The following is a 24,781-nucleotide window of genomic DNA, read 5'->3' on the forward strand; positions in this document are numbered from 1 at the left end:
ATCGCCTTAACCACTCGGCCACGACAACTGGTAGTTATATATGTTTAATAGTAACAATAGAAACTTACTTATCTGCGAGTCTTTTCTCTATTTTGATTTATGTAATTATCCTGCGATAATGTCAGTACGAATGGGGGCTCCCTAGCTATGTTTCGGTCAGCTAGCTATGCCGTAACAGAAGCGTGTGCAAGGTTAGGGAGCTCATGAAGTAGCTAGACGAAATTAACTACCAAACAAAAGCTAACACGAATGAGGAAAAAAAATATATACTGTTAACTTACTTAAGTCATGTAGTCAAACCCCGAGAGTGGCATAAATTAAAGGCAAGAGTAGAGGGTGTCGCGGACCACCTGATCTCGGTTGCAATGTACTCTGTGTTTAAATACTATTGCGTGCTGCATTGTTGCAATAGATTATAGCGCTGCGTTGTTTCTGCAGGAGCTCCTGTTGTATATATTATATATACCCAACTGGATGAAAACTGTGCCAGGTTCCTAGGACAAAACAAAAGTAATTTTAAAGTTATTTAAAATGTATGTGTTATAAGAAATATATTACTGCTGTTAACGCATTTATGTGATTTAAATCTAAATATTTGTACTGTTAACTTTCATGACGACTTATTGAGGTTCATGTATTAGAGCTCAATGTCGGACGCATGTCTCTCTTGCTATGGTTTGCTGTGACGACGATAGAGACAGGGCCGAACATGATGGTATTTCACGAAATACACTCGACCCACCTGTGATTAAAACCATCCACTAGACACAGCCAACTCCAACACAGTACTGTTGGCGGAAAGCGTTTGCATGGATAACTAATTTTATGAACTAGCACGGCAATTGCGTCTATTGTAGAATAGTGAATCACGTGACCTCGCATCCACTCAGGCCTGCTATTGTCAAGTTAGAGGATAAAAACTACACTTCCGCGTCTGCTACAGCCAACTCGTGAAAACGAAAACGTTTAAAGTTAATTTTTCGATCATATAAACGGTCGCAGTGGAAATAAACGATTTCATTTATTCGGTTTTGATACTTATTTTATCTTCTGTTCGCCCCAGTATTTGACAATTATTTGCATTGTCGTTTCTGGCGTTGCCTTTACTTTGAAGGGACAGGCGCTCTACTTCCGGTAACAGTGCAGGTGTGTGCGGTTAACTTGACGCAGGTCTGGGGCCTCCTGTGTTTTCAACGGAGGGAGAGCTGAGAAGAAAAATGGCGTCTGCAGGCGACCCAGAGCGGGACACCGGCCATTCAGTTTGAGCTTTCCGCCCTGAAATTGAGACCGGGGCTTGGTGGGGACTTATCGGGAACCGTCACCAGATCTGTTGGCTTTTTTCTCCCCCGATTTTCTCCGGTGTGCGTGGCTTATTCCAGCACCGAGATTGAAGCGGAACAGAAGATACTGTCTCCTACAATGAGGGGGAGAAGAGGAAGGCCGCCCAAACAAGCAGCCGTGATGCGGGAAGGTTCACCCGGGCCAGTCCGCGGCTCTCGGGGCAGCAGGAGTAGAGGGATGCGTGGACGGGGAAGAGGCAGAGGACGGGGTCGGGGGCGGGGAGGAAGTGGCGGCGTTTGCGGCACTGGCTCTGCGGAGGTGGATACAGAAATCTCCGGCCGGGAGAACTTTCATTCGTCCCGGGGCCGCAGGAAAGTTGGAGCCTCCACCACGGCGACGGCCGCGGGATCTCGGGGCAGAGGAGGCAGAGGGAGAGGCAGGGGGTCGAGAGGCAGCCGCGGCGGTAGAGGCGGAGTGAGGCGGCCTCAAACCAAGGTGGTCTACGACGACAACAGCGACGAGGAGGATGATAATATAAGCTACAGGTCAGACGAAGATGAACTCCTGAACGACAACCCTTCGTCGGATCTTGAAGAAGAAGAGGCCTTGGGAAACGACTCTGACTATCTGGAGGAACTACCAGAGGATGATGATGCCAGCTACTGTACCGAGAGTAGTTTTCGGAGCCACAGCACGCTCGGTAGCACTCCAGGTACGATCGCTTGCAAGTGCACGCACTTTGAGCACAGCAGGTTTGCATTACTTAAAGTGTGCATTTTATTTTTAGCTCAGTACAGAAACCAAGCCGCATTGTTCAAAATGGAGCTCTGCACTCAGAAACAGGCCTTTGTTTACCGTGTGCTCTGCTCGCCGCTGGCTTGCAGATCTGCTCCACGCTTCAACCGGCTCTCATGTTTTTGACTTCTGTCAGATCAGCACATTTTTTCTGTTTTGTTGTCAATTTATTATGAAGAATGTGTCGGGTTTGTTTTTTGTCGCACTTTTTCACGGCGCGCTGCTCATTAGTGTTTTCATACTCACGGAGGAGGAACAGGGTGTATTGACTGCGTTTGCCACTTTCCATGCACTTCATTCATTCAGTATTTCTACTAATGTAAAAGCGTAGTATGTGCATTTACTACCATGTAAACTGCGCTCCACCAAAACACACAGCTTGTAAACAGTGTTTCCCATTGAGCCCGGATTAACAGTTCATATTATACTTTTCATAAAGCCGTAGTACTCAAATGAAGGTGTTACCCGTAAAATAAGTAATAATTGTACATTTTAGACACAATCACTAGACCTGTTTCCCTCGTCCGAATCGACTTCATATCATTCCTCACCATTTCACAAGACACATTTTAGTTGCATAATGCTGCTTAATGAGTTTGACAGGCCTTTGTTTTGAAGAGAGGCGCTCTTTTTTTTTTTTTTTTCACTTGTTGCAAACACCAGCTCATTACAATATTACGTGGTCCGCCGTTGCCATAGTAACCACTCTTGTGTTTATCAGGTGAGCAAATTAGATCCATCACGTCCCCACTTGTGGACAGTGACGTTAATGAAGTTGTGTCAAAAATCAATTGGCACATCTGTTATGTAAGTTAAAGTATGGCACTGGGCGCATTGTGCCAGCCACTGGAGGTAATTCTAGATAGGATTGGACAAATAGTTGTAAGCGTGATCCAGAGATGGGTGTTTTGTGCATTTCAGGATCTCCTCAACAGAAAAGTTCACTCTTTTGCTACCTCTGTGACATCAGGCTTTTGTCTTACATACATTACAAACACTATGCATTTTTCTTTAACACAAAAATGTTCTTTTGGGAAGAATCATTTGAACGTAGATTGTCTTTCTTGAGTTGCTCGCCCTATAACATTCACTACACTCTGGTCAGCTATGCAGTTTAAGTGGTTCAAGCATCGCCTATCAACTTCCAAAGACATGTGAGCATGGCAGCCCTGTGCAGCCGAGTGTGAGGGGTCTTTTATAACACCGATGGTGGCAGACGGATGTTATGGTGCTTTCGCTGTCACGGACCTACAGGCACACATAACACTTTTACACACAGTCCCTGTTTTTAATGCCGAATAATCAACCTGTGGCGGTCAACCCTCTAATCCCTGGATGTCACCATTTGTGTAGTCCTGTCATCGTTTCTCTGTTTACATCAATGCTAAACCACAGAATTATATTAGACCTAATACAGATATATTTGCTAAACATTTAAGGACTTCCAGTTCATCAGTGGTTTCTGCAGAGTTTACACACGTGGTTTGTGATACAACATGGCAGAGAGTGTGGGTGTAGTAACAGTGTACTTATCCTACAGTGATTAGAAACATATTTCTACAAGCAGTTAAGCATTTAACCTGGTCAAGTGCAGGGTCATGATGCCAGCCAGGTTGAATGACCTACACTGACCCATTCAGATCAACCACAAACATGGGGTTATTCCACACTACGCATATTGTACACAGACACACACACATAATGGAGAGGGAATATACAGCCACAGTACGTATGCTACACCATCTGCATGTATTACACAGTAGGAAAAAAGACAGGCACATTCTGGTCCCAAGACAATACATTTAATGTTCTCACTTGATTTATTAGCATTTTATGATGCGACTTCTCCAGTGTCACACTCTATTAAAAATAACCACATTCCCATTAGCACTAGCTTGTGATTCCCCAAAATTACATCTTCCCCTAGTCCTCTGTAGTATTTGGTACATATAGGCTGTTGGGTCGTTTAAATTGCATTGGTAATTGTTCTTGTATCTTTTTTTATTAGAACATATTTTGGAGCTTGGGGGATCCTCAAATGTCACTGTTACTGCAGACAATGTACTAGTGTGAAATCAGAGAATACAGTCCAATGAGGTGTCAAGGATCCTAATAAGTTCTGCCATGATATTGCATTGACTAATGTTGAATATAAAGTATACACCAGTAACTCTCTTTGTTGTGATATACAGTGCATCTGATCAAAGTGCACACTCCCCGCATTTAAACCTTTTGTGTTGACTCAAAGCAACAATGGTCCTTTTATTCTGCCGAGACATTAGTTTTCTCTTCAAATATCAGCATTTCAGATACTATTATAAAGAGTGGACGGGCAGAACACAGTGTTTGCGGTTGTTTATATACACATTTACATTTCAGTTTCTTTGTTTGTTTTGTATACCACCTTCTTCTCACTCCTGGTTCTTTCCCTTTCACTTCTCACAGGCCGGAGAAAGAGTCGAGCAATGCGACCGCTGTCTCCCGCAATCCTTGAGACAAATGACATTCCTCCCCTTGAGCTTCCCAAGTCTTCGGATGACCTCCTGGTTCCCACTTCTCAGCTCCTCAATGTGTCTGCCGTCTACGAAGTCCTCCGCAACTTTGGCTCGGTTTTGCGGCTCTCTCCTTTCCGCTTTGAGGATTTCTGTTCAGCGTTGGCCAGCCAGGAGCAGTGCACACTGCTGGCAGAGACCCACATCTCCTTGCTCAAAGCTATTCTCAGAGAGGAGGACACTTCCAACACCACATTTGGTCCCACTGACGTGAAGGACTCTGTAAACTCCACTCTGTATTTTGTAGATGGTATGACCTGGCCAGAGGTGGTGCGGGCATACTGTGAGAGTGACCCAGAGTACCGGCATATTCTGCCTTTCCAGGAGGGTGAGGATTACCCGTATGAACCGTTGGAGAGCAAAGTCAAAGTTCTCCAGTTTTTGGTGGACCAGTTCCTGGCGACCAACATTGCCCGGGAGGAGCTAATGTCGGAAGGTGTGGTTGCCTACGACGACCACTGCAGGGTATGCCATCGCCTCGGTGACCTGCTGTGCTGTGAGACATGTTCAGCCGTGTACCATCTGGAGTGTGTGAAGCCACCATTGCAGGAAGTGCCAGAGGACGAGTGGCAATGTGAGGTGTGTGTGGCACACAAGGTACCCGGCGTGACGGACTGCATCCCAGAAGCGCAGAGGAGCAGACCATTTATTCGACAACTGCCAGTCGGCTATGACCGACACCACCGCAAATACTGGTTCCTTGACCGCCGCATTGTTGTGTAAGTTCATGTTTTATTTATGTGTTAAGATTTTTTCATAGGAGTCAACAGTATAGCTGTCAGTGTGAGTGACTAAATCTTGTTACAGTCTTGCACCTTGATAAAATGGCATTTTTTAGATTAAAAACAGTTTTTAAAATATGCAAATATCACTTGGTTAGGACTGACTTATTATTTATTTATTCACCATTGTGGTGTCTTAAATTGAAATGAATTTCTTGAAGGGTGTTTGCAACAAAGCTATACTTGCAGTACAATTTCCATAACTTTATGTTGTCGGTGATTAGAAGAGTGTTTGGCTGGGAGAGTAATTTGTGGGAAAGTGGTGTGCTATAAAGCAGTTTAATCTGCTCTCAAGCAGAGTCTGCAAAGTTATTCCATAATCTGGCATCATAGCAAACTTGTAATGTCACAAACCATCTCCGTGTAGAATTATAAATAACACCATAAGGAAGAGAGAGATGGCCAGTAATCTAATTATGATACAACATATACTGTAACTGCTGTCTGTGCTGCAGATGTACCACAGTATTTGTGGGTCAGTTCACTTTGTCCCACCCACTTATCTAAAGATTGGCGAGTGTGAAATGCGTGATCTTCTTCAGACACACCATACACTGTTACAATGTCTGTAAAGCTCTTTGTGTGGTTGGCTTTATACTTGCTCCTCCTTGCTAATCCAAGGCATTAATAATACCCTTTATTATTGGAGACGCACACGGAGCACGTGTTCAACCTGTGTTTGACCCCCCCCCCATTCATGAGAGAGAGTTGTTGCAGGTTAGTCCTTGAGCATCACAGAGACTTATGTTTGCACCTATAGTTCACACACATTACTGCTTAACAACGGAATGGCTCAGAACTGTAAATTACATAGAATTCATCCCTAAAGAGTCATCTGGTGTTCAAAGCCAGGCTGTGTACACCTGGTCAGCGCTCTACCCTGGTCAGTGAAGGGTCATGAAGCCAAGTTGACTGACCTGTGGTGGTGACCCATTGAAATTCACTGCGAATTAAGTTTTAAAGTTTTAAAAGCACAGGCCTAGTAAAGTCTAACATACACACATAGTGAATATGAGAATACATTTGCAGAACAGATTATACACTTTTACAGGACTGAAGCCTGAGTTACAGTAATCCTATTACATATGCTGTGTATCAAACCATGAGGAAGCTGCAGGTATGTGACAAGTACATTTTGAGGCTGCTGTTAACATTTTATTCCCAGCGACAAAAAGTGAGCGCTTAGGTGCACAACCACAAGCTTAGGGTCTTGCATATGAATGCCGATCTGCATGAGTGGTTGGATCTGCTGTTTTAATAAACCAAAAATAACCGCATCCGTCCATAGCCTTTAACATAACCTGACCATCAGCAGTATTGGTCCCATATGTTAGCAAATTATCTTGGTATTGAGCAGTCACAGATGGTGTGTGTGTGCTGGGTCAGCAGCGGCAGAAGGCCTGCAACATAAACCATAAAGGAGCGTGGATCACCTGAACAATATAAGATTTAAGAGGATAGGTAGCCCAAAGTTTGTCATGGCTACATTTCACAGTCTTTCTTTTTTTTTCTGCTTCATCCTGCTCTCCAAATTGGCCCCCAGCAGGTGCTGAGTTACTGATCTCCCTTCACAGGCTGTGTGTGTTTGTGCATGCAAGTAGTGTGCACAGAGGAAAGTTTGTGTGACTGGATGTACGTGCAATGAATGGTGTACATAGAAGCAAGGTGTGTGTGTGTGTGTGTGTGTGTGCGCGTGCACGTGTGCCTCAAGTGAAGGATGCTGAATAGACACTGCTGTTACATTGCCCCAGGCTTCACGGTCCCTCGGCATGACCATGCTGAGCAAAAAGCTGTCAAATAGTCCACCGTGTAGCTGCTGCTACATAAACTCAAGTGTCCTAGTTAATTTCTCTTTGTGCTGGGCCTTGCAGAAGTTGAGTCTTTCTGCTACTCAGTACAGTTCACCCCCTTACCCTACAGGTACACACATTTTCATGGTAAATTTATTTCAGGGAAAGTTGATCCATTCACAGTGTTTTAATCATGTAGAACAGTGTAAAGTAGTGCCAGGGCATAATTTACGATTATTGTTTCTTGTTCGTGGAATTGTTTTATTGTATTATATTTTATTATATATTTTTAGTGATTAAATATTTCAAGCAAATTGTATTAAAAACTGACACAGATCTAGAGATTATAATCGAGTTATATTTAAGATACATTTTACAATTTTGCTATATATCAGTATGACATAATATTATTAATGTTGCGATATTGAGTTTAATCTTAAACACCCCCACTCAACATAATTACGGTATAAAAGTATAAAATAGTGTAATTACTTCTATTGTTTGTTTCATTTATGCTTTGTCTTATATTTACACTTCTTACAGACAACTAACTTTAAAATCAAAGTAAACATAACAACAAAAAAATGATATTCCACTGCACACACCTTAGGGTAGGGCTGCAAAATTGATCAAAATATTATTGAAATGGAAATATGCAAGTTTCAGAAGCTGAAATTATTTGATAAAGGTAAAATGTGTGACAAAACAGCATCAGAATGAAGTATTGTAGTTCTGCTATACGAATCTTGTGAATGAATCACGTCGCAATATCTCTCAGCATAATCACATTATGATGTTTTTACAACATCCCTACCAGGATTGACACTGTTTTATTGCATTAAAAACAAAACAAAAAAGGAGTTAACTGTGCGCTTCACATGTTGCTTCATCAGATTTGCTCTTGCTCTGTATTTTATTGCCATCAGGTGTCTTTTAAATAATCAGGTGCTGATTGGCAGAAAATCCAACAGGTTCCCATTACAGTACAATAGGCAATAGCATATATCATTTTACCATTCAGTATTACATAACAACTTTAAAATCATTTGATTAGTCTCTTCAGCACCATGGACAGCCAATGTTTTCAAGAAGCTCCTAGCAGCCAAGCACTGGCTCTAAAGTGCTGCTTTGGGAAGAAAAACACTCACAACCTCTAAGAACAGTTGTTACTGTGGAATTATTGCCAATAGACCTGTGAGACTCAAGCCAGCCCCATGACTATAATACCTGTACACGTATAATGGATGGATCTGCCAGGCAAAATGATAGTCCAGCACTGGAAACACTTCAGAAAGTAATAAGTAATGCACCTTTTAGTACTAACTGTGTTGGGGAAAATACACATAAATTGACATAAATGTGATGTAAATGCAGTGCCTGGTAATTTACAAAGCAAGCATATGTTCATCATGTCTTTTCCTGATTTGTTTTCTACTTAGCCCTCACCGTTGTGTCTTCTGTTTTTTTAAACTTTTTTCCGTCTGTCTCCTCTGTCATGTCCCCCCCCTACAGTGAGGAGGACGGTGAGCAGGAGGACAAAGCCATCTGGTACTATAGCACCAAGGTAAATTTGACTCATTTTCTCTTACTGGGGTTTTATGCTGCTCACACAATAAAAGTGATCATTATGTTTTAAAAGATTAATTACTTACTAATTATAGTTATGTGTTACAATCTTTTAATTAACCAAATACACCCATACATTCCCTGTTTTTTTTGGCTGTGCGCTGTTGTCATAGCATAGAGTTAATCTTGTATTGCACTTATTAAACTCTCCTGTAACTCTGTTCTCCAAAGGTCCAGCTAGCGGAGCTCATAGATTGCTTAGATAAGGAGTACTGGGAGGCCGACCTGTATGCAGCACTTGAAGAGATAAGGGACGAGGTGCACGCGCATATGGATATCACTGAGGACCTAACCAACAAGGCCCGTGGCAGCAACAAGTGTTTCCTCACTGCCGCTAATGGTAAAGAGCTCTTTATTTTTTTCTCTGTTCAATAAAATGAACCAGTTTCCTGAGAAGCAGTTTGTTGCTCGGTTTTTAATCATGGCTCACGGGGGAAGAAAGATCTCTTTAAGCCCAAAGTAATTTTTCTTCCCTTTCTTTTTCTGTCTCCCCCTTCCCACTCCTGTGCCTGCTTTCTCCCCAATACTCATGAATGCCACCCAGTCATAGATGACCAGGCCATAGGAATCAACCCAGCTCTTATGTAACCTTACTCTGGTCCCAGTTTGGCCAGTATCCAGCACTTGAGCTTCCCTTCAGTCCCTCATCCCTTCCGTTCTGTCTGTAGGGTGTCCACCAAATCCATGTGTATGGGTTTTTTTTTTCTAGCTGTGTTGGTGAAAATGATGCACCTGTGACCACATCATGTTCATAGCATTTAGTCTGCTGTGCACCGGAAGTTGTATGTGGTGTTAACTTTTGATGCAGCAGCTTGAGTGGAAACTATCACTTCTAACAAGCATCTGCTGTGCATAGATAAGGTAAAGGTTCTCACTTACAACAGACTTTAACCTTATTTTTATCCCCCAGGAAGTTGATAACAGGCATGTGAAATGTATGCCACTTGAAAGAAGCTTTTTGTCAAACTTTTTCGAACTGGCAGCAGCGGTTTCATCCCTCGTTTTTCTTTTTTGTGCACACAGTACCAGCTAGCTCAGCAACATCACAAAAACGTAAGGTAACGTGTGTAGCACGCTTAATACTGAAGATGCACAAGTGATTGATTGATCAGGAAAGTGCCCAGCAGAAAAGTTCTTGGAAAAGCCACTTAATTCTCTGAAACTAGGTCCCCTCTTCTCTTTTTGGACCTATTCTGGTTTGTATATTTGGCAGCCGTTTGCACAATTAATCCATAACACCGCATTAAAATCCTGAAACATTTAAAAACGGATGGTATGTGAAATAAAAAAGGGCAGTTATGTGCAAAGCAGATATAGGCTTTTACATTTCCACCATGTTTTTTTTTTTTTAAGGGTTTATTTATTGAATGACAGTGTGAATATTTTTTTTTCAGTTAACCCAACCCCAGGCATCCCACCGACATATGACAGACACGTGCATACACCTTAAACCTGCACAGGCTAGCATATTAACCCACACAACATGACCAAAAAGGTTGTATATAAAAGTTACAAACAGAAATAAAATAATAATAGTTGCAGAAATATACCTGGTTATGAGATCGTAAATGTGTCAACCCTGCCTCTGCATTTGTAAATCAGTGTTAAAGAAACAAAGAGGAAATCTTTGGGGGTACAAAAAAGGTCATCATTTAATGAACCGGTTGGTGCAAATCAGTAAAGCCTCAACATTTCACACTGTACTCTTGGTTCTGCTTGATGTGAGATTCACCATTTGAGCAAGGCAGACTGAATTCTGACAGATTATGATATACAGCATAACCTATACATACACTCACACTAAGACATGTGTTAAACAAAAACAACTTGACCACAGAAATCTTCCATCAGAGCACACAGGCGTACATAACATGTCTGCTGCAGTAATAAACAGATCGAAGAAGACAACGCTCTGCCCTTCATTGAATTCCTTTTTCTAGTCTCTCCTTTTTGGTGATTTAATGTAGGGTGGAATAGGATAATTACGTATGTGTGCAACTTTAACATGCCATCACCCTATTTAAAATGATAATTATTAGTCAAATGAGCAAGAAAACCACCAGTTCACCATCTGTCTCCCACATTGTTAATTTTATACAAATTGCCTATCAGTGCAGATGGAGGTTTTATATTGCGCAGCTTATGTTCAATCTGTAATGGTGCTACTGATGAGTCACACTCTCGTAAAAGGATTTCACCGTCTGTATTAATGACCCAGTGTGCTTACCTATCAATATGTAACTATCACTGTTGCATTGCCGTACATATAAACACTGCTATGGCCAATATAAAACACAGCATGGTGCCATTATGCTCTCTGACCACACACTAGAAACTAACTTTATTGTGGTGTTTTACAGCAGGTTAGGATTTGAATTACTCCCATGTGTGTTTTTTTTTAAACATTTTACATACAAATCATGTAATGTAAACAGCCCCAAAACAGCCACTGTTTGTATCTAAGTCTAATTGGAAGGTAATTCTGTGTCCTTTCTTAGGTTTGGGTTTAAATCGAGCATAAAGACGTGATATTTTGCACTGAATTTTAATCTGATTCGGCTCTTCTAGTTTCCCTCCACGACTAAAATCTGCTGAATTCAACACTATTCTGACTTTTAATGTGTATTTTGTAATTAATTCATCAATGCTGAATAACACCTTAAAAGGGTGTTTTCAGTGTGTTCTAAAAGTATGCCCTTTTTTAGACACAGTACAGCTCGCAGTCATTTTGATGGATTTGTTTGCTTTGCCCTGTGTTGTGTTGTTGACCTCACTGATTGCTATTTACTGGCTCAGCCCTTAATTCTTTTGTCTTACACCTTTTGTCGTTTGTTTATGTTTTGCTCTTTCATCCAGAGGAAATCCTGGAACGATTGCGGGCCAAGAAGGAAGAGGAGCTGGAGGAGGTGAAGAGACGGGCTGCTGAGGAGGCCCAGAAAGCGCGGCTGGAGAAGGAGAAGAAAGAGGGGGATGGGGAGAAGGAAGATGAAGAAGCCAAGTTCAAGGACGAGGGGCAGCAGGATGGCATGGTCAAATCTTTTATGGAGGAGGAGGAGATAAAAGAAGAGGCCACGGAAGAGAAAATGGATGGCGTCAAAACTAGAGGTAATTATGATGTTTACATTCTACCAAAAAAACAAATCCAAAACATGTAGCCCAAAGTAATGATGATAGTAGCATCAAATGTAGTAAGGTCTGACCTCTAAAGCTTTTTCTCTGGGACTTAGTATCCCCTCTCTATTCTGTGTTTGAGCCTTGGAAAAAGGACATCATCACAATGGTATAATTAGTTATTGATTTAAGAATCAATTCTGCAGTTGTTTGGCTCTTACACCGATTAGAAGTGCTGTGGTCGTTTTCAAGACTCAAGTTTGGCACTCACAAAGCACATATGTTAATTATTATTGCTGTCTTGCTGAATATGTATTATCCAGTGCAATAAATAGGCCTTTATAGAGAATAATAATACGTTTATTGCATGAGCAGGAGAACAAAGCGCTAACGTCTTTGGTAAGCCGTGTCTAATTAGCCTTGAGAGCATGATGAATATAATTCCCTTTATATAACCCCAGAAGTTAAGGTACATATTAAGTATACCATTTAAAGGTAGTAGTAGTTGTGTAGTTAAGCCAACAATGATGAATTTAAATCTTGTTTTTTTTTTTTTTTTAATTGATGATGGATGATTTTATGATTTGACCATATTTGTCAGCCCCAACCACCACAGCTTGCCTCCATTGTCGCCAAGTTATGTATGCATTATAAACCAAAAGACACAATATTTACAACATTGCTGCTGTTCATCTGTAGTCGTTGAAGCTCCACCCACTGGCCAAGAAGGCAGTAGTGGCAGTAGCATCTCAGACGGACCTATACTTCCAGCTACTTCTGCGCCAACACAAACCACCCCCTCCACCGTGAGCTATAGACTGGCCACTGACGCTCCAAAGCCCCCGGCCTCCACCGTAGAGGCTCTGATAGAGGGAAGTTCCCAAATGGAGGTCTCTAGCAACACCAAAGGTATACGAGGACGTTTCAGGTTGGCAGTTGGCCTCATTAAGCTCTTTTTGGAGATCTGCTTTACTGCCACAGTCTGCAACTTCACAGGACTGTGTGATGAATCTCATACCCCTAACATCACCAGTAACTTGTTTGTTGTTCCATATACCTCCAGTGCTTAAGCGAGCCGCCTGACCATTCCCCAGCCTGCCTCTTTGCATGTGGCGCTCATTCCATCTGCTGGCTTTTGTGTTTATTAGTCCAGTTTTTATTTCTTGAAGCGTGGCTTCAGCCTTTGGACAATTGCAGTCCTTTTGCACTTGAACTCTTAATTCCTCATGCTATGTTTTTCTCTAAAGAGCTTGATTTGCATTGCATCGATTGATTTGCAATCAGGTGGCATTGTCACTGCAATCAACATGAATGGAACTGAGCCTCAGCCAACTGCTTGCAGAATTCACATTGCCTTGTGCAATAATTATTATACGAAGCCTTTGTTCTGCTGCTTGCCTGTAATCAGATCCTCTGGTTAGGTAGCTGTCGATAGCTGGAGCCTTGCCTTGCCTGGACTGGTTGCCCATTGCTGTCAAGTGACCCATCCCTCCATTTGAACTGGTTATTTGGTGCATGCATTACGCATGACTTATCAGTAGAGGGAGCCACAGCCTTAACTATTACAGAACTATCACAAGAATGTTTCTATCTTCATCGTGACTAAGCTTATACTTAGTACTAAATTCCTATTTATTGGTAGTTTTTGACAGCTTTGATGCTACAATTTGTCTTGATTTTACTAGTTTGGTAATTTAAGTCCTGACTTACACCCACACCTCTGCTGGAACACTTAAATAAACCATGAAAGATGTCTAGGATGAAGACTGATGACAGCAAGAACAACACAATCAAGACAAGCTAGCCTTGTTTATGCAACGGACAATACACTTTTATGATTTTCCATCTGTGTTTCAGAAACCCTATCATCAGATTCTGTCCATGTCAGTGGAGATGGCATCCTCAGCCTGAGCCAGCCTTCCCAGACGAGTGAGGAGAACAGTAACAGCAGCGTGGGAGCTGGGGTCCCTTCCAGAGGTCCTGAACCTCCAGACCTGGCTGACAAGTCCTCCCAGTCATCCCTGGCCAGCCTTGATGACGGAGGTCTGACAAAACAGGGCCTCATAATGATCATTATCATTGTTGTCTTCTAAAGTGATTTGTATTATACTTTATTCTTTTGAAAACTGTATTCAGGTCTCTCTTGCAAAACTTGTAAAATTAACGTTGCAAAGCTAAAATTATGCCAAACATACTCTTGTCTATATCATATTAGTCATTTACACATTGTGCATCCCAAATAAAACAGACTTGCAGTACTTTTTAAACGGTTGTTTTCTCTGTATGATAAAAGCAGTACAAGCATATTACGACTATAATTTATGCAACCACTGTCAAAAGGTTATCTCTTTCCATGATCATTGAAAAAGCGTTTAGAACTGTGTTTGACCTATTCTGTCTTTGTCCGAACGGGGTTTTCAGGGGACAGTAAGGACTCGGCCAACGGTGAGACAACAGGTCTCAGCAGTAAGAAGTCTTCAGCAACTCGCATGGTGACCCGGCTGAGGAACCCAGAGAGCAAGCTTAGCCAGATGAAGAACCAGCAGGTCGCTGCTGCTGTTCATGAAGCAAACAAGGGCTTCAAAGAGGGCAAAGAGGTGGGAAAAACCACGAATGATGAGGATTTTCCTCTTTCAAACAATGAATGAAAAATGCATGCACAGTGTTTACCACAGCTGCACAGAGCAGGCCAGTGTATGTATGAAGACGAGGTTATGGGCCTTAGGGGAAAATTGGAGATTTAACTGGCAATCTTTGGCTTATTCAACATTGTTCCTAAGTAGCCTGTTGCCTAGAAAATGATCATTTGCTATCAGGACTCTGAAGTCGATGTGAAAATGACCATAGTTCATTTCATGGCTTTTTTCATGGCTCAGAATTTTACACAGAGCAGGTGGTTGCAACATTATATGGTTGTACATTATATTATTGATTAGATTAGGAACTTTGTTAGCACAAGATAGATAGTGTTTAATAAATCTGTGACTCATATTTTTTTTCCTACATCTACAGGTACTAGTAGTAAATGCACAAGGTGACATCACCCGTGTCAGCACACGCAAGGACGTTGTGATGAAGGGGACACTCAGCCAATATTTCAAGCTTGGCCAGGAGGGGAAGTACCGCGTCTATCATAACCAGTACAGCTCCAATGCCGTGGCCCTCAACAAGCACCAGCATAGAGAGGCAAGTAGTATGATGAATTTCAATGTTCAGAAATACTCATCATTAAATAAGGGCTGATTGGTGGCTTAGCCTTTTAAGCCATTTCTCCCATTATTATAAAGACATTCAAGTCAGATGAATTGGCAATTACAAATTGTCCAAAAGTATGAATATCTGCCTGTGATGGTATATTGACCTGATATGCTTAGCAGTTGTCAGAGACAAGCCAGATATCGATCACGGCACTAACAAAGATGATATGAAGTTGACAGTGAATTTAAATGCTTAAAGATTAATCCCTAATAATTAAAACCTACTTATTTTGTCTTTTCATCAGGATCACGACAAGAGGCGGCATCTCTCCCACAAGTTCTGCATGACACCAGCAGGAGAGTTTAAGTGGAATGGGTCTATTCATGGCTCTAAGTTTCTGACCATCTCCACTCTGAGACTCACCATTATCCAGCTGGAGAACAATGTTCCAGCACCATTCATGCACCCGAATTGGGCATCACACAGGTACAGATCAGAGTCGGACAATGCGCTACGAAAATGATGTATTACAATTCTGATACATGTGTAGCTTGCAATGTTTTTTTATAACCATACAAAATGTTCAGTGGGTATTTGCTTGAAGTTGTCAGTCATGTTGGCGATGATAATAGGGATGTGTACAAAATGAAAGAGACGTCAGAATTGAATTTTAATGAAAGTGAAAAGCACACTGAGACCAGACTGAAAACTTAAAACTAAATGTTGCCTAAAAGTAAAAGCCCTCAGAGTAAAGACAGAACTTCGGTATCGCTCACCTGGTAGAGCTGGCAGTCCCTGCTGCAGCAGCCATGGGTTCGACTCCAACCTGTGGCCCTTTGCTGCATGTCATTACCCCTTCTGTCTCTCTCCCCCCTTTCCTGTCACTCTTCAGTTGTCACTATTGATTGAAGACAGTAAGTCTTAATAATAACTCTCTAAAGAATTGAATGTTTCTTTGCTTGTTTTATAAACAAATTGGATCAAAGCCAGTTCAGATGTGGCAGTAAGGCCAAGGAGAGTTTAGCTCTGGCTCTCGCATTTTCTGGAGTGCGCCATTAACCTGTGGGCTATGCTGCCTGTCTGGAAGGACTCACTTGGCCATACCAGTATACAATCATATACTGTTTTGGCATCTGCGTGTGTGGTGTGGTACTATGCATATTAACATATGATATATCAGATAGGTGACAATTTATAGGAAAAAAACAACACAAACCTCCTAGTTTCTGGAACCCCTCTCTATTCTCCCATAGGTGTTCAGGTGGACTCCTCGGTTTCGTGTATTGGGCATCTGCATTGGTCACATTTCTCCACTCAGGTTTTCCTTTAATTGGTCGCCAATGTGTATATTCTTAAATCTGTGCTTTTTACAAAGTGATATGTCTCAAACACGTATAAACAAAATAATCATTATAGGATCCCTCCAGTTTAAATGCAAAATATTTAAATACTTCAAAAAAGTTAAAAACTCAAACAAGCATTCAGTGCATGTACACAGGGGTTCTGTGGTCAGTTTCGCAGGCAGAGGCGATCATAACCAGATCAGATCAAAAGGCCCACCCTAGCTGTGAGGCATAATATTTAGACTGCAAGTCCACTACCAGTACCACCCACCTCTGCCTGTACTACTGCTTCAACACCACAACGCCCCTTTTAAAGAGGTGATTGTCCACGATTTCACAAGGTTAGGACCTGAATGTGTGTATGTGTTGACTGAACTCTGGGCATCAAGTAAGTGAGAGAAGAGGGGAAGCTCTAACAAGCTGCCCCTTTCAGAAACTGTGTGTGGTGTGTGTGTGTGTGTGTGTGTGTGTGTGTTGTGTGTTGTGTGTGTGTGTGTGTTTAATGGAACTGTTCCAAGAGCATCTTTAATCATACCTTAACATTACTCAAGAAGTATTTCCAAACGTCTGAAGGGGTGAAAGGATGAACGTGGTTGTTGTGGAGTCACTAATGAATAATAATAATTAATATTTTATTTTGTCAGGTTAAACCGCATGACATCCATGGAGCGTGAGGAGAAAGAGAAAGTGAAGAAGAGGGAGAAAAAGCTGGAGGATGAGGAGACGATGCAACAGGCCACCTGGGTCAAGTACACCTTTCCAATCAAACATCAGGTAATTCACATGCACACACACACCATCTTGCACTCAAACATGGGTACATACTAAGCATATCCGATTGAGATTGGGCAACCGTCACTGTGTATTTGTACTTGTTACTGGCCAGGCAGACTGGTTGGTCACAAGCAATGCAGATTACACACAGGCACAGTCTAGTCTACTTCTGGATTGAGACTAATGCCTGGAAGACTGATTCATTGGTGTGGGAAACTGGTGCGTATGTTGTGCGTTCATGCGTGAGTGACCATCAAGGGCTCTTTTGATGCAGGAAGTTGAGCTCAGCTGTGAGTCATTTTCCTCAGCAATGAGTGATCAATGTGTGAATAACTTTCTCTCCCTTCATACCTTCGCTCTATCTTTTCCAACACCCTTTTTTCGGTGTCACTTTACTTTTCACCGTTTGAACCTTTCACCTCTTGCTGTTTCTTTATCCCTCTTTTCCTCATTTCTCATCATCTTTCTTGTCTTATGTGAAGGTGTGGAAGCAGAAAGGAGAGGAGTATCGTGTTACTGGCTATGGGGGCTGGAGTTGGATCAGTAGGACTTATGTGCAGCGGTTTGTCCCCAGGCTTCCCGGCAACACCAACGCCAACTACCGCAAAGAACTGGAAGGTCTGGAATGGGAGACTTTGGGGCCTAAAATGTGGTTTTAAGTTATTTGGAATTTGGTTTTCTCTAATTTAAAGACTCTGAGAGTGAATTAGTCTCTCGTTCAGTAATCTCAACGATGTCATTGTGTGTGTTGGCATTCAATGAATTAGGTCTCTCTTTTGATGTATCTGTGGATGTAATTGAGTAATGTACTAGAAACTCTAAAGAGCTGTCAAGTTTGACCAAACTTTGAAAAGTTTGTTTTACTCATTGAGTTGACTTCATCAAAGAACTAATCAAAAAAGAGTTTGGACACATTCTTTATGTTGTAGAAACTGAATGCTGCATGATAATCCTTGTTAAGTTTGTTTATTTTGTAATAATTAAAGATTTGTGCTCCAAAATAGCCTGATTAATAGCAATAATTCCACATGTTATTTCAAATAAATTTGGATAATAAACTCTTACTGTCAATCTGTTTTCCAAAGATGCTAAACTTGGCAAGAAATGTACCCTGCTGGACTTGAGTCGACGGCCCAGCGTAGCTGAACCAGAAGCTCAGGGATCTACTGTCTTAAATAGTGAGTCAAAAGATCAAGACTCCGTTAGCCTCTCCAAGCCCACAACGGACCATCTGATGTCTGCGGAAGATTTGGAGTCTAATGAAAGGATGGAAGACGAAAAGAAAGAAGGGGCAGATGAAAAAGAAAAGTCTGAGGAATTGTCAGCTGATGAATCACCCACAAAGATGGAGGTGGACCCCACAGATGCACGATCAGACGAAGAGCAAAGTATGACAGAGTGCGACTTAGTATTGTGTTCAATTGCATGTGGAGTATGAGATGTGATGAAATGTCTAATTGTTATACCAATGCAGACTAAAGTCTGAATTAATTTTCTCTCCAGGGTCCAGTATTCAGGAGGAAAAGGCTTCCATGAAGGAAGCACCTGCAGAGGGCCCCACGCGACCCTTTAACTACGATGTAGTGGATGTCAGCAAGGGCTTCCTCACCCGCATTGCCTACAAGAAGAAGGTCAAATCCTCCAAGTTGGACAGCCTGCTGGAGAGACGAGTGAAGCAGCACATTATTGAAGAAAGGCAGAGGCAGCAGGTGTCTGCCTCCAACCCTCAGACTCCTACACCAATTTCAACCCCCGCTCTGAGCACTCCAATCCGGCCTCGGTCACCACTCAAGCCCCATACTCTTGCTCGGACACAGCTTGCACTCGGCGAATCTGTGAAAGTGGAAGAGAAATCTCCCACAACACAAACTCCAGGGCCAGGAGAACGTGGAGGACGAGAGGCTGAAGGGGAGAGTCGGAATGAACATTCTAAAACTACAGACAACTTTGTTACTCCTCCTCTTCCTTCTCCTGCTCCGGGCTCCACACCCAAAGACAATTGCAGTGCAGGTGAAGTTTCACCATCACCACAAAACCAAATAACCTCCACGCCCCAAAATTTGGAGGCAGACTTAGTGGGAAGGACTATGGGGCCAAAAGAAATGAATTCAGACAGTTTAGGGCAAGAGGGTGTCAAACTGCCTAATGTACAAGAAACAACAGCAGGCGGAATTCATAGCTCTTTAGAGCAACAAACAGCCAGTGTACCATCAGATGTTACCAAGGCTGCACGTATTGAAAATACAGGGTCGGAGGTACCCAACTTGAAATTGGACTCTGTAAGGACAAGTGTTCTTGACCAAAAAAGCAGTCAAAACACATCTCCTTCTAAACTTACTCAGCAAAACCCAGAAACGTCAAGCTCAGTGCATTTAGGTGCAGAGGAAAATGGCATGGGGCCAGAGGAGAACCAAGAAAATATGCAAGGCATTGAACAAGGTAGAACTGAAGGTGATAGCACTCCCAAGCCAGTTTCTCCTCTCCCTCAGGTAAATGGTAATGATGGCTTGGGGAGTGAAAGCATGCTGAGTAACTCTGTAATGAGCTCAAACAACGGTGTGCTTACCAACAGTCCACAGCCCAAAGTGAACAGCATTGGTAAAGTTGAAGAACAAGGGCTGGTTGTGTCATTTAATGACAGCACGCAGCAAAAGCCTTTAGTGAATGGAGATGTGGCCCCTGTAAATGATAGCACAGAGGTTGGGGCCAAGGAACCAAGCCTATCTTTTAAGGTAGAGGTAGAGAGCAAGAAGACGATATCAGACCAGGACTACACACCTCCACTGAAGATGGCGAGGCTGGAGAATAACATAGATGCACTTGGAGCTAATACTCAGAGCACTATACAGCACAACAGCACGTCACCATTTCAGTCTGTGGAGACCAAACCCAGTACTGTGGTCAAGATCATCCGAATGGCACCGTCTCCTATACCTTCAGCGGAGGAGTCCAGTCTAAGCGACGACTTTTCAGAGGAGAATAGTCACAGTGGGACGACGGAACCACTCAAGACCATCATCACACAGGTAACAACAACCTCCACCACCACCACGACAGTAGTTTCCACAGAAATGAGGACAGCCAAGGCACCATTGAAGCCATCTGGAGAGATGACAGCACCGGGGGTGTCTACAACAGAAAGCAGCGCAGTGTCCACTCTTTCTACCATGACCAAAACGACTGTGACCAAAATCTGTTCCTCTGGGCTCGATGGTCAGTCAGAGGACAGCCAGAGTGAAATAGTGACGCAAGAACAGAAGACGGCGCTCTCGATCAGTAAGTCAACAACTGACACCAGTGGTGAAACCTCGGTGTCGTCTGTTACTGTGAGCCAGGAGGACTATTCTTCAACAAAGGGCCGCGTCCGCCTCCTCAAGTTCTCCCGCACCAAGAAGACACGCTCAGACACCGCCCTGCCTTCTTACCGCAAATTTGTCACCAAGAGCAACCGCAAGAGTATTTTCGTACTGCCACACGACGACTTGAAGGTGCTGGGGAGACGAGGTGGATTCCGTGAGGTGCCCATATTTAGCTACAATGCCAAGCCAGCATCAGATATCTGGCCATATCCTTCACCCAGGCCCACGTTTGGCATCACCTGGAGGTAAGCTCGCTCTCTCGGTTTATTTTTCTCACACACTCAAGCTTCTCACCCCTCTAAAGCACAACCATTAGGAAGTTTTGATTCTTTTTGTGTTATTAAGGCCCTACCTCTAACAGGTGTCCCGCTTATGGTCACATAACACATTATCACTAAGTCGCTGGTGAAGTAGCACTTAATAGACGATTTTGACGAGAAATAGTAGGGTAAACATAGGTGTTACAAATGATACTGATTAAGGTTCTGGTACATTTAGTGTAGCAGAGCCTTTCCAGTGAGCCAACATTCACAATAGCAGCACCTTGACTCTGTCTGACCTGAATGGAATGTAGTCGCAGACTTCATCTACTTCCAAGGTGCGTGGAGAAGAAAGAAAGTCTGAGGAGATCAAAGCTCCAGCAACACTTAGAACAACTTTATTGTTAGACCAAGGCGTTTTGGCTTTTGGCCTTCATCAGGGTTATCCGAGTGACCTGAACTGAATGATACCTTATTTAGTATCAGTGGTAACACCTGTGTTTACTCTACTATTTTATGTCAAAATGGCTGCTGTAAAAAAAAAAAAGGCGTATTGTTGTCCATGGTGAAATTCATTGGAAAATTCCTTCTTTCTGTTTGACTCATCTTAGCTGTTTCAGCAATCAGATCAGAAAGTCAGGACCTTACATTGTAAGACAATAAATAATCTTGTAAACTTTAAATTAAATTTAATTCACAATAAAGAAGAAAATTCTGATACGGAAAGCCCAAATCTAATTTTAATGTACTAAATAAAATAAAAATAAGTTTTCATTTCTGACAGTCAGACATGATTTGTTTCTACTGACTCCCAAAAAATGAACCCTGCGATGGCAGCACTCCAAATTTGCTTTAAATAAAAAAATGAAGGCTAGACTACAATTTATTTATACCCTTGATAATAATAAATTAACTCTAATCAGAGGGAGACGTCTGTGTTTTTCTTGGATTTTGAAGAAGTTAATTTATAATTTGTAGCAGAGCACCCAGCCAGAGAAAGAGTGTCCGGTCTTAAAGCGGTTTGTCTGCCACATTTTGATGAAGGATTTGTGTCTCTTTGGCGTCACAGTACAGTGAATGTGAAGTCTGGATCCCCTGAAATGGAAATCAGAACATATGGCTGTGCACCGTGGTAGCATGAGCAGGAGTTATCCACATTTACCGCATAATTTCAGTTTTAGTTCGAGCCAAGTGGTTATTGACAGCAACTGATTACACAATGCTGTCTGGTGATATGGCAATTAAGATGTTTCTAAATATTCTTACGTTTTCACTGCATGTTTGGTCTCTCTTGAACCAAATTAATTAAGTCTGACAGAACATTTTCTACACATAACACCTATATGTAACACGTTCTTGTTGAATAATCAATATCCAGTTAATTTACTCCAACTATGTAAATCCAAACTACATTTAATGTTTGTAACAACAACATTTCTATCAGTTGATTGAATGAATACTCAGACAGAAAATAGTTTTAATTCACCCACATAAGGATATTTGGATGACATAATAAGGCCTGTGTAGCTTTGTGCTTTAATAGAATTATACACAGTAATTTGATTTGAAATTGGGTTTTTATTTTCATTTTAACAGCTATAGTTAGAATCCTACATTTGTGATGTTTACAAGAGGACATTAGGGATAAGGCTGGTTTCCCCTCAGCGTCCACCTTTAAACCCTCTCCTGGTTTTGGAGTGCCATGTCTTGTTGATAAGTTGTTCATTATGTCTTCTCCCTCCTTGTTGGCTGTCAGTGACTTTGGCCCTGAGTGATGTTGTGGCTCTGAGTCTGGTGTCACACAGGGACCTCTGGTTATTTTGACCGGCCCTCAGAGTTCCGAAGCGGTCATGAATCATCCAGCGGTTGGAGAAGTGTCAGGATGTTCACTTTGTGCAGTGACCCAGCCCTACAGCCCAGGGATATTTTCCCGCCTGTGGTTACACATGGGAAAGAGAATATCTAACAAAGCCCCATACACACACAGCCTTGTATGATCGTGTTTTTGTAGATGTTCAAGATATTTTAAATGACCATTCCCCAAGTGCCAAGTTCATTGTCGGAACAGCTGTCACAGCCATAATGATGCAGGGGAGGAATGTTTCTTCTAATAGAAAACTTTAGGAAATTATTTATTGATGGATGACATCCTGTCATCTAATTCCACACTCAGAACAGTCTGTTACACCCAAAAATGTTTATTAAATTAACCTAATGAAATATGCACAAGCTTCCACTTTGAACTTTGTGAGTTAAAACTGTTGTTTTATGTGAGATAATATCTGTTCCTAAACCAAATTAGTGTATGGAATTATTTATTAAAAATGCCAGCCAGTCCATCTGTTTCTTTCATGGAAATGGTCTTGAGAGGACAACACCAAAAACCTCAGTCTGTTTTTGCTCTGCCTCTTCCTGTTCCATGATCGTGCTTCGATGTGTTTTCTGTAAAGCTGAGCAAGTCACTGCCGGTCAGTTTCCCTGCACTAATGAACTGCATGACACCAGGGCGGTGGGGACTGCCAGAAACCCTTCCTTCCCCTAATAGCTGTAGAACAAGTATTCCTTCTCAGTAGTGTTTATAATATTAAATCAAAATCTTCAGTAAAATGTTTGCAATCATTTTTTTTCAGTATATCTAATATATCCTTTTGCTATGTTATGTATAGGTGCAAAGTTGTAAACAACACACAGTACTTATACATACATATACATATAAGTAGTACTTGAACTAGAGCCCTAATGTTATGGGATTTTTGAGACCAATACTGATTTTAGAGCTGTAATTGATTGTGCACAGATTTTGCACCGATATGATCATGCAAAGGTACCCAGAAGGCTGGTTTCTTAAACAAATAACTTTATTAAAGAATATTTAAGTTAAATATTTTTTTTTAAAATGTAAAATAATTGAACATATACATTGTCAAACAATTCTAGTTGACATTGCTGAGAGCTGCTTCTTCTCTCTTAGCTGCTTGCCACAATATTGTAAATTGCAGTGCACTCTGCTGGATAAACTTTGTAGTAACATCAGTATATCGCCATAAGTTTTTTTTCCTCATTTTGTACTGCATTATATACCGAAAAAAAACAGTTTGTCTGTGATAGGACCGATATATCAGCCGGGCTTCATCTTGAACCTGTGGTTTAACCTTGTTTTATAGGTATCGCCTTCAGACAGTGAAGTCTCTGGCAGGTGTGAGCCTGATGCTGAGGCTCCTGTGGGCCTGTCTAAGATGGGACGACATGGCCGTCAAACCTTCCGCTGCTGTGGGCACCACACGTACAGGTAGAATCCCCCGTACCCTCCCGAACCCTCCGACCTCCTCAAATGAAAGATGTCCTTTACCCTTGGGGGATGGGGAAGAACTACTTAGATTTGAGTTCTGGTTTTTCCCCATCTATATTGTGGAGACGCAGTTGGTGTTTTCACAAATATCAATCAATTCCAACCTGGTTTTAAAAAAACAGTTGCATTTCTGCTCTTCAATAACTCAGTAGTATCTTCCTGTATTGACTTGGCTATTCTTGTTGCCCCGTGTTGGCCCAGAGAAACATGGCTGTCTGACAAAGATGGCTTTTTTAGTCTGATTTGGGTGTCACTGTTTATGTTGGAGTACATTTCCTCCATCTTCTCGGGCTCTCCTCCTCATCACCATACCAACCCAGCCCTATCCCCACTCATTGCTACAGAAACATCAGATACTGAAATCACCACCACCGAGATCATCAAGCGCCGTGACGTGGGACCCTATGGCATTCGCTCAGAGTACTGCATCCGCAAAATCATCTGCCCCCTTGGAGTGCCAGAGACTCCGAAAGGTTAGATGTACTTTTCATTCTTGACGATGAAGAAGTAGTGTAAATGTCTGAGACCATAAAAATTTGGAAAGCCTTGATTGTAATAAAG

General features: G+C 42.1%; 1 protein-coding gene across 1 annotated transcript in view; it reads left to right on the forward strand.

Annotated features, from left to right (window-relative positions):
* Positions 1-853: 853 nt before the first annotated feature.
* Positions 854-24,781, forward strand: part of LOC118326738 (nucleosome-remodeling factor subunit BPTF-like) — a 48,618-nt gene continuing 24,690 nt past the window's right edge. The window contains 17 exon segments of the mRNA XM_035659785.1: positions 854-1,993; positions 4,522-5,347; positions 8,713-8,764; positions 8,998-9,166; positions 11,683-11,931; positions 12,637-12,846; positions 13,795-13,980; positions 14,359-14,534; positions 14,950-15,123; positions 15,440-15,621; positions 16,105-16,239; positions 17,120-17,252; positions 17,735-17,870; positions 18,338-18,640; positions 18,756-20,856; positions 24,036-24,160; positions 24,565-24,693. Of these exon segments, the coding sequence (XP_035515678.1) occupies positions 1,420-1,993; positions 4,522-5,347; positions 8,713-8,764; positions 8,998-9,166; positions 11,683-11,931; positions 12,637-12,846; positions 13,795-13,980; positions 14,359-14,534; positions 14,950-15,123; positions 15,440-15,621; positions 16,105-16,239; positions 17,120-17,252; positions 17,735-17,870; positions 18,338-18,640; positions 18,756-20,856; positions 24,036-24,160; positions 24,565-24,693 (5,860 nt within the window). The 5' untranslated portion in view covers positions 854-1,419.

This window comes from Morone saxatilis, unplaced genomic scaffold (genome assembly GCF_004916995.1).
Source record: "Morone saxatilis isolate NCDOM2014 unplaced genomic scaffold, NCSU_SB_2.0 Contig17, whole genome shotgun sequence".
In the NCBI taxonomy this organism is placed as follows: Eukaryota; Metazoa; Chordata; class Actinopteri; family Moronidae; genus Morone; species Morone saxatilis.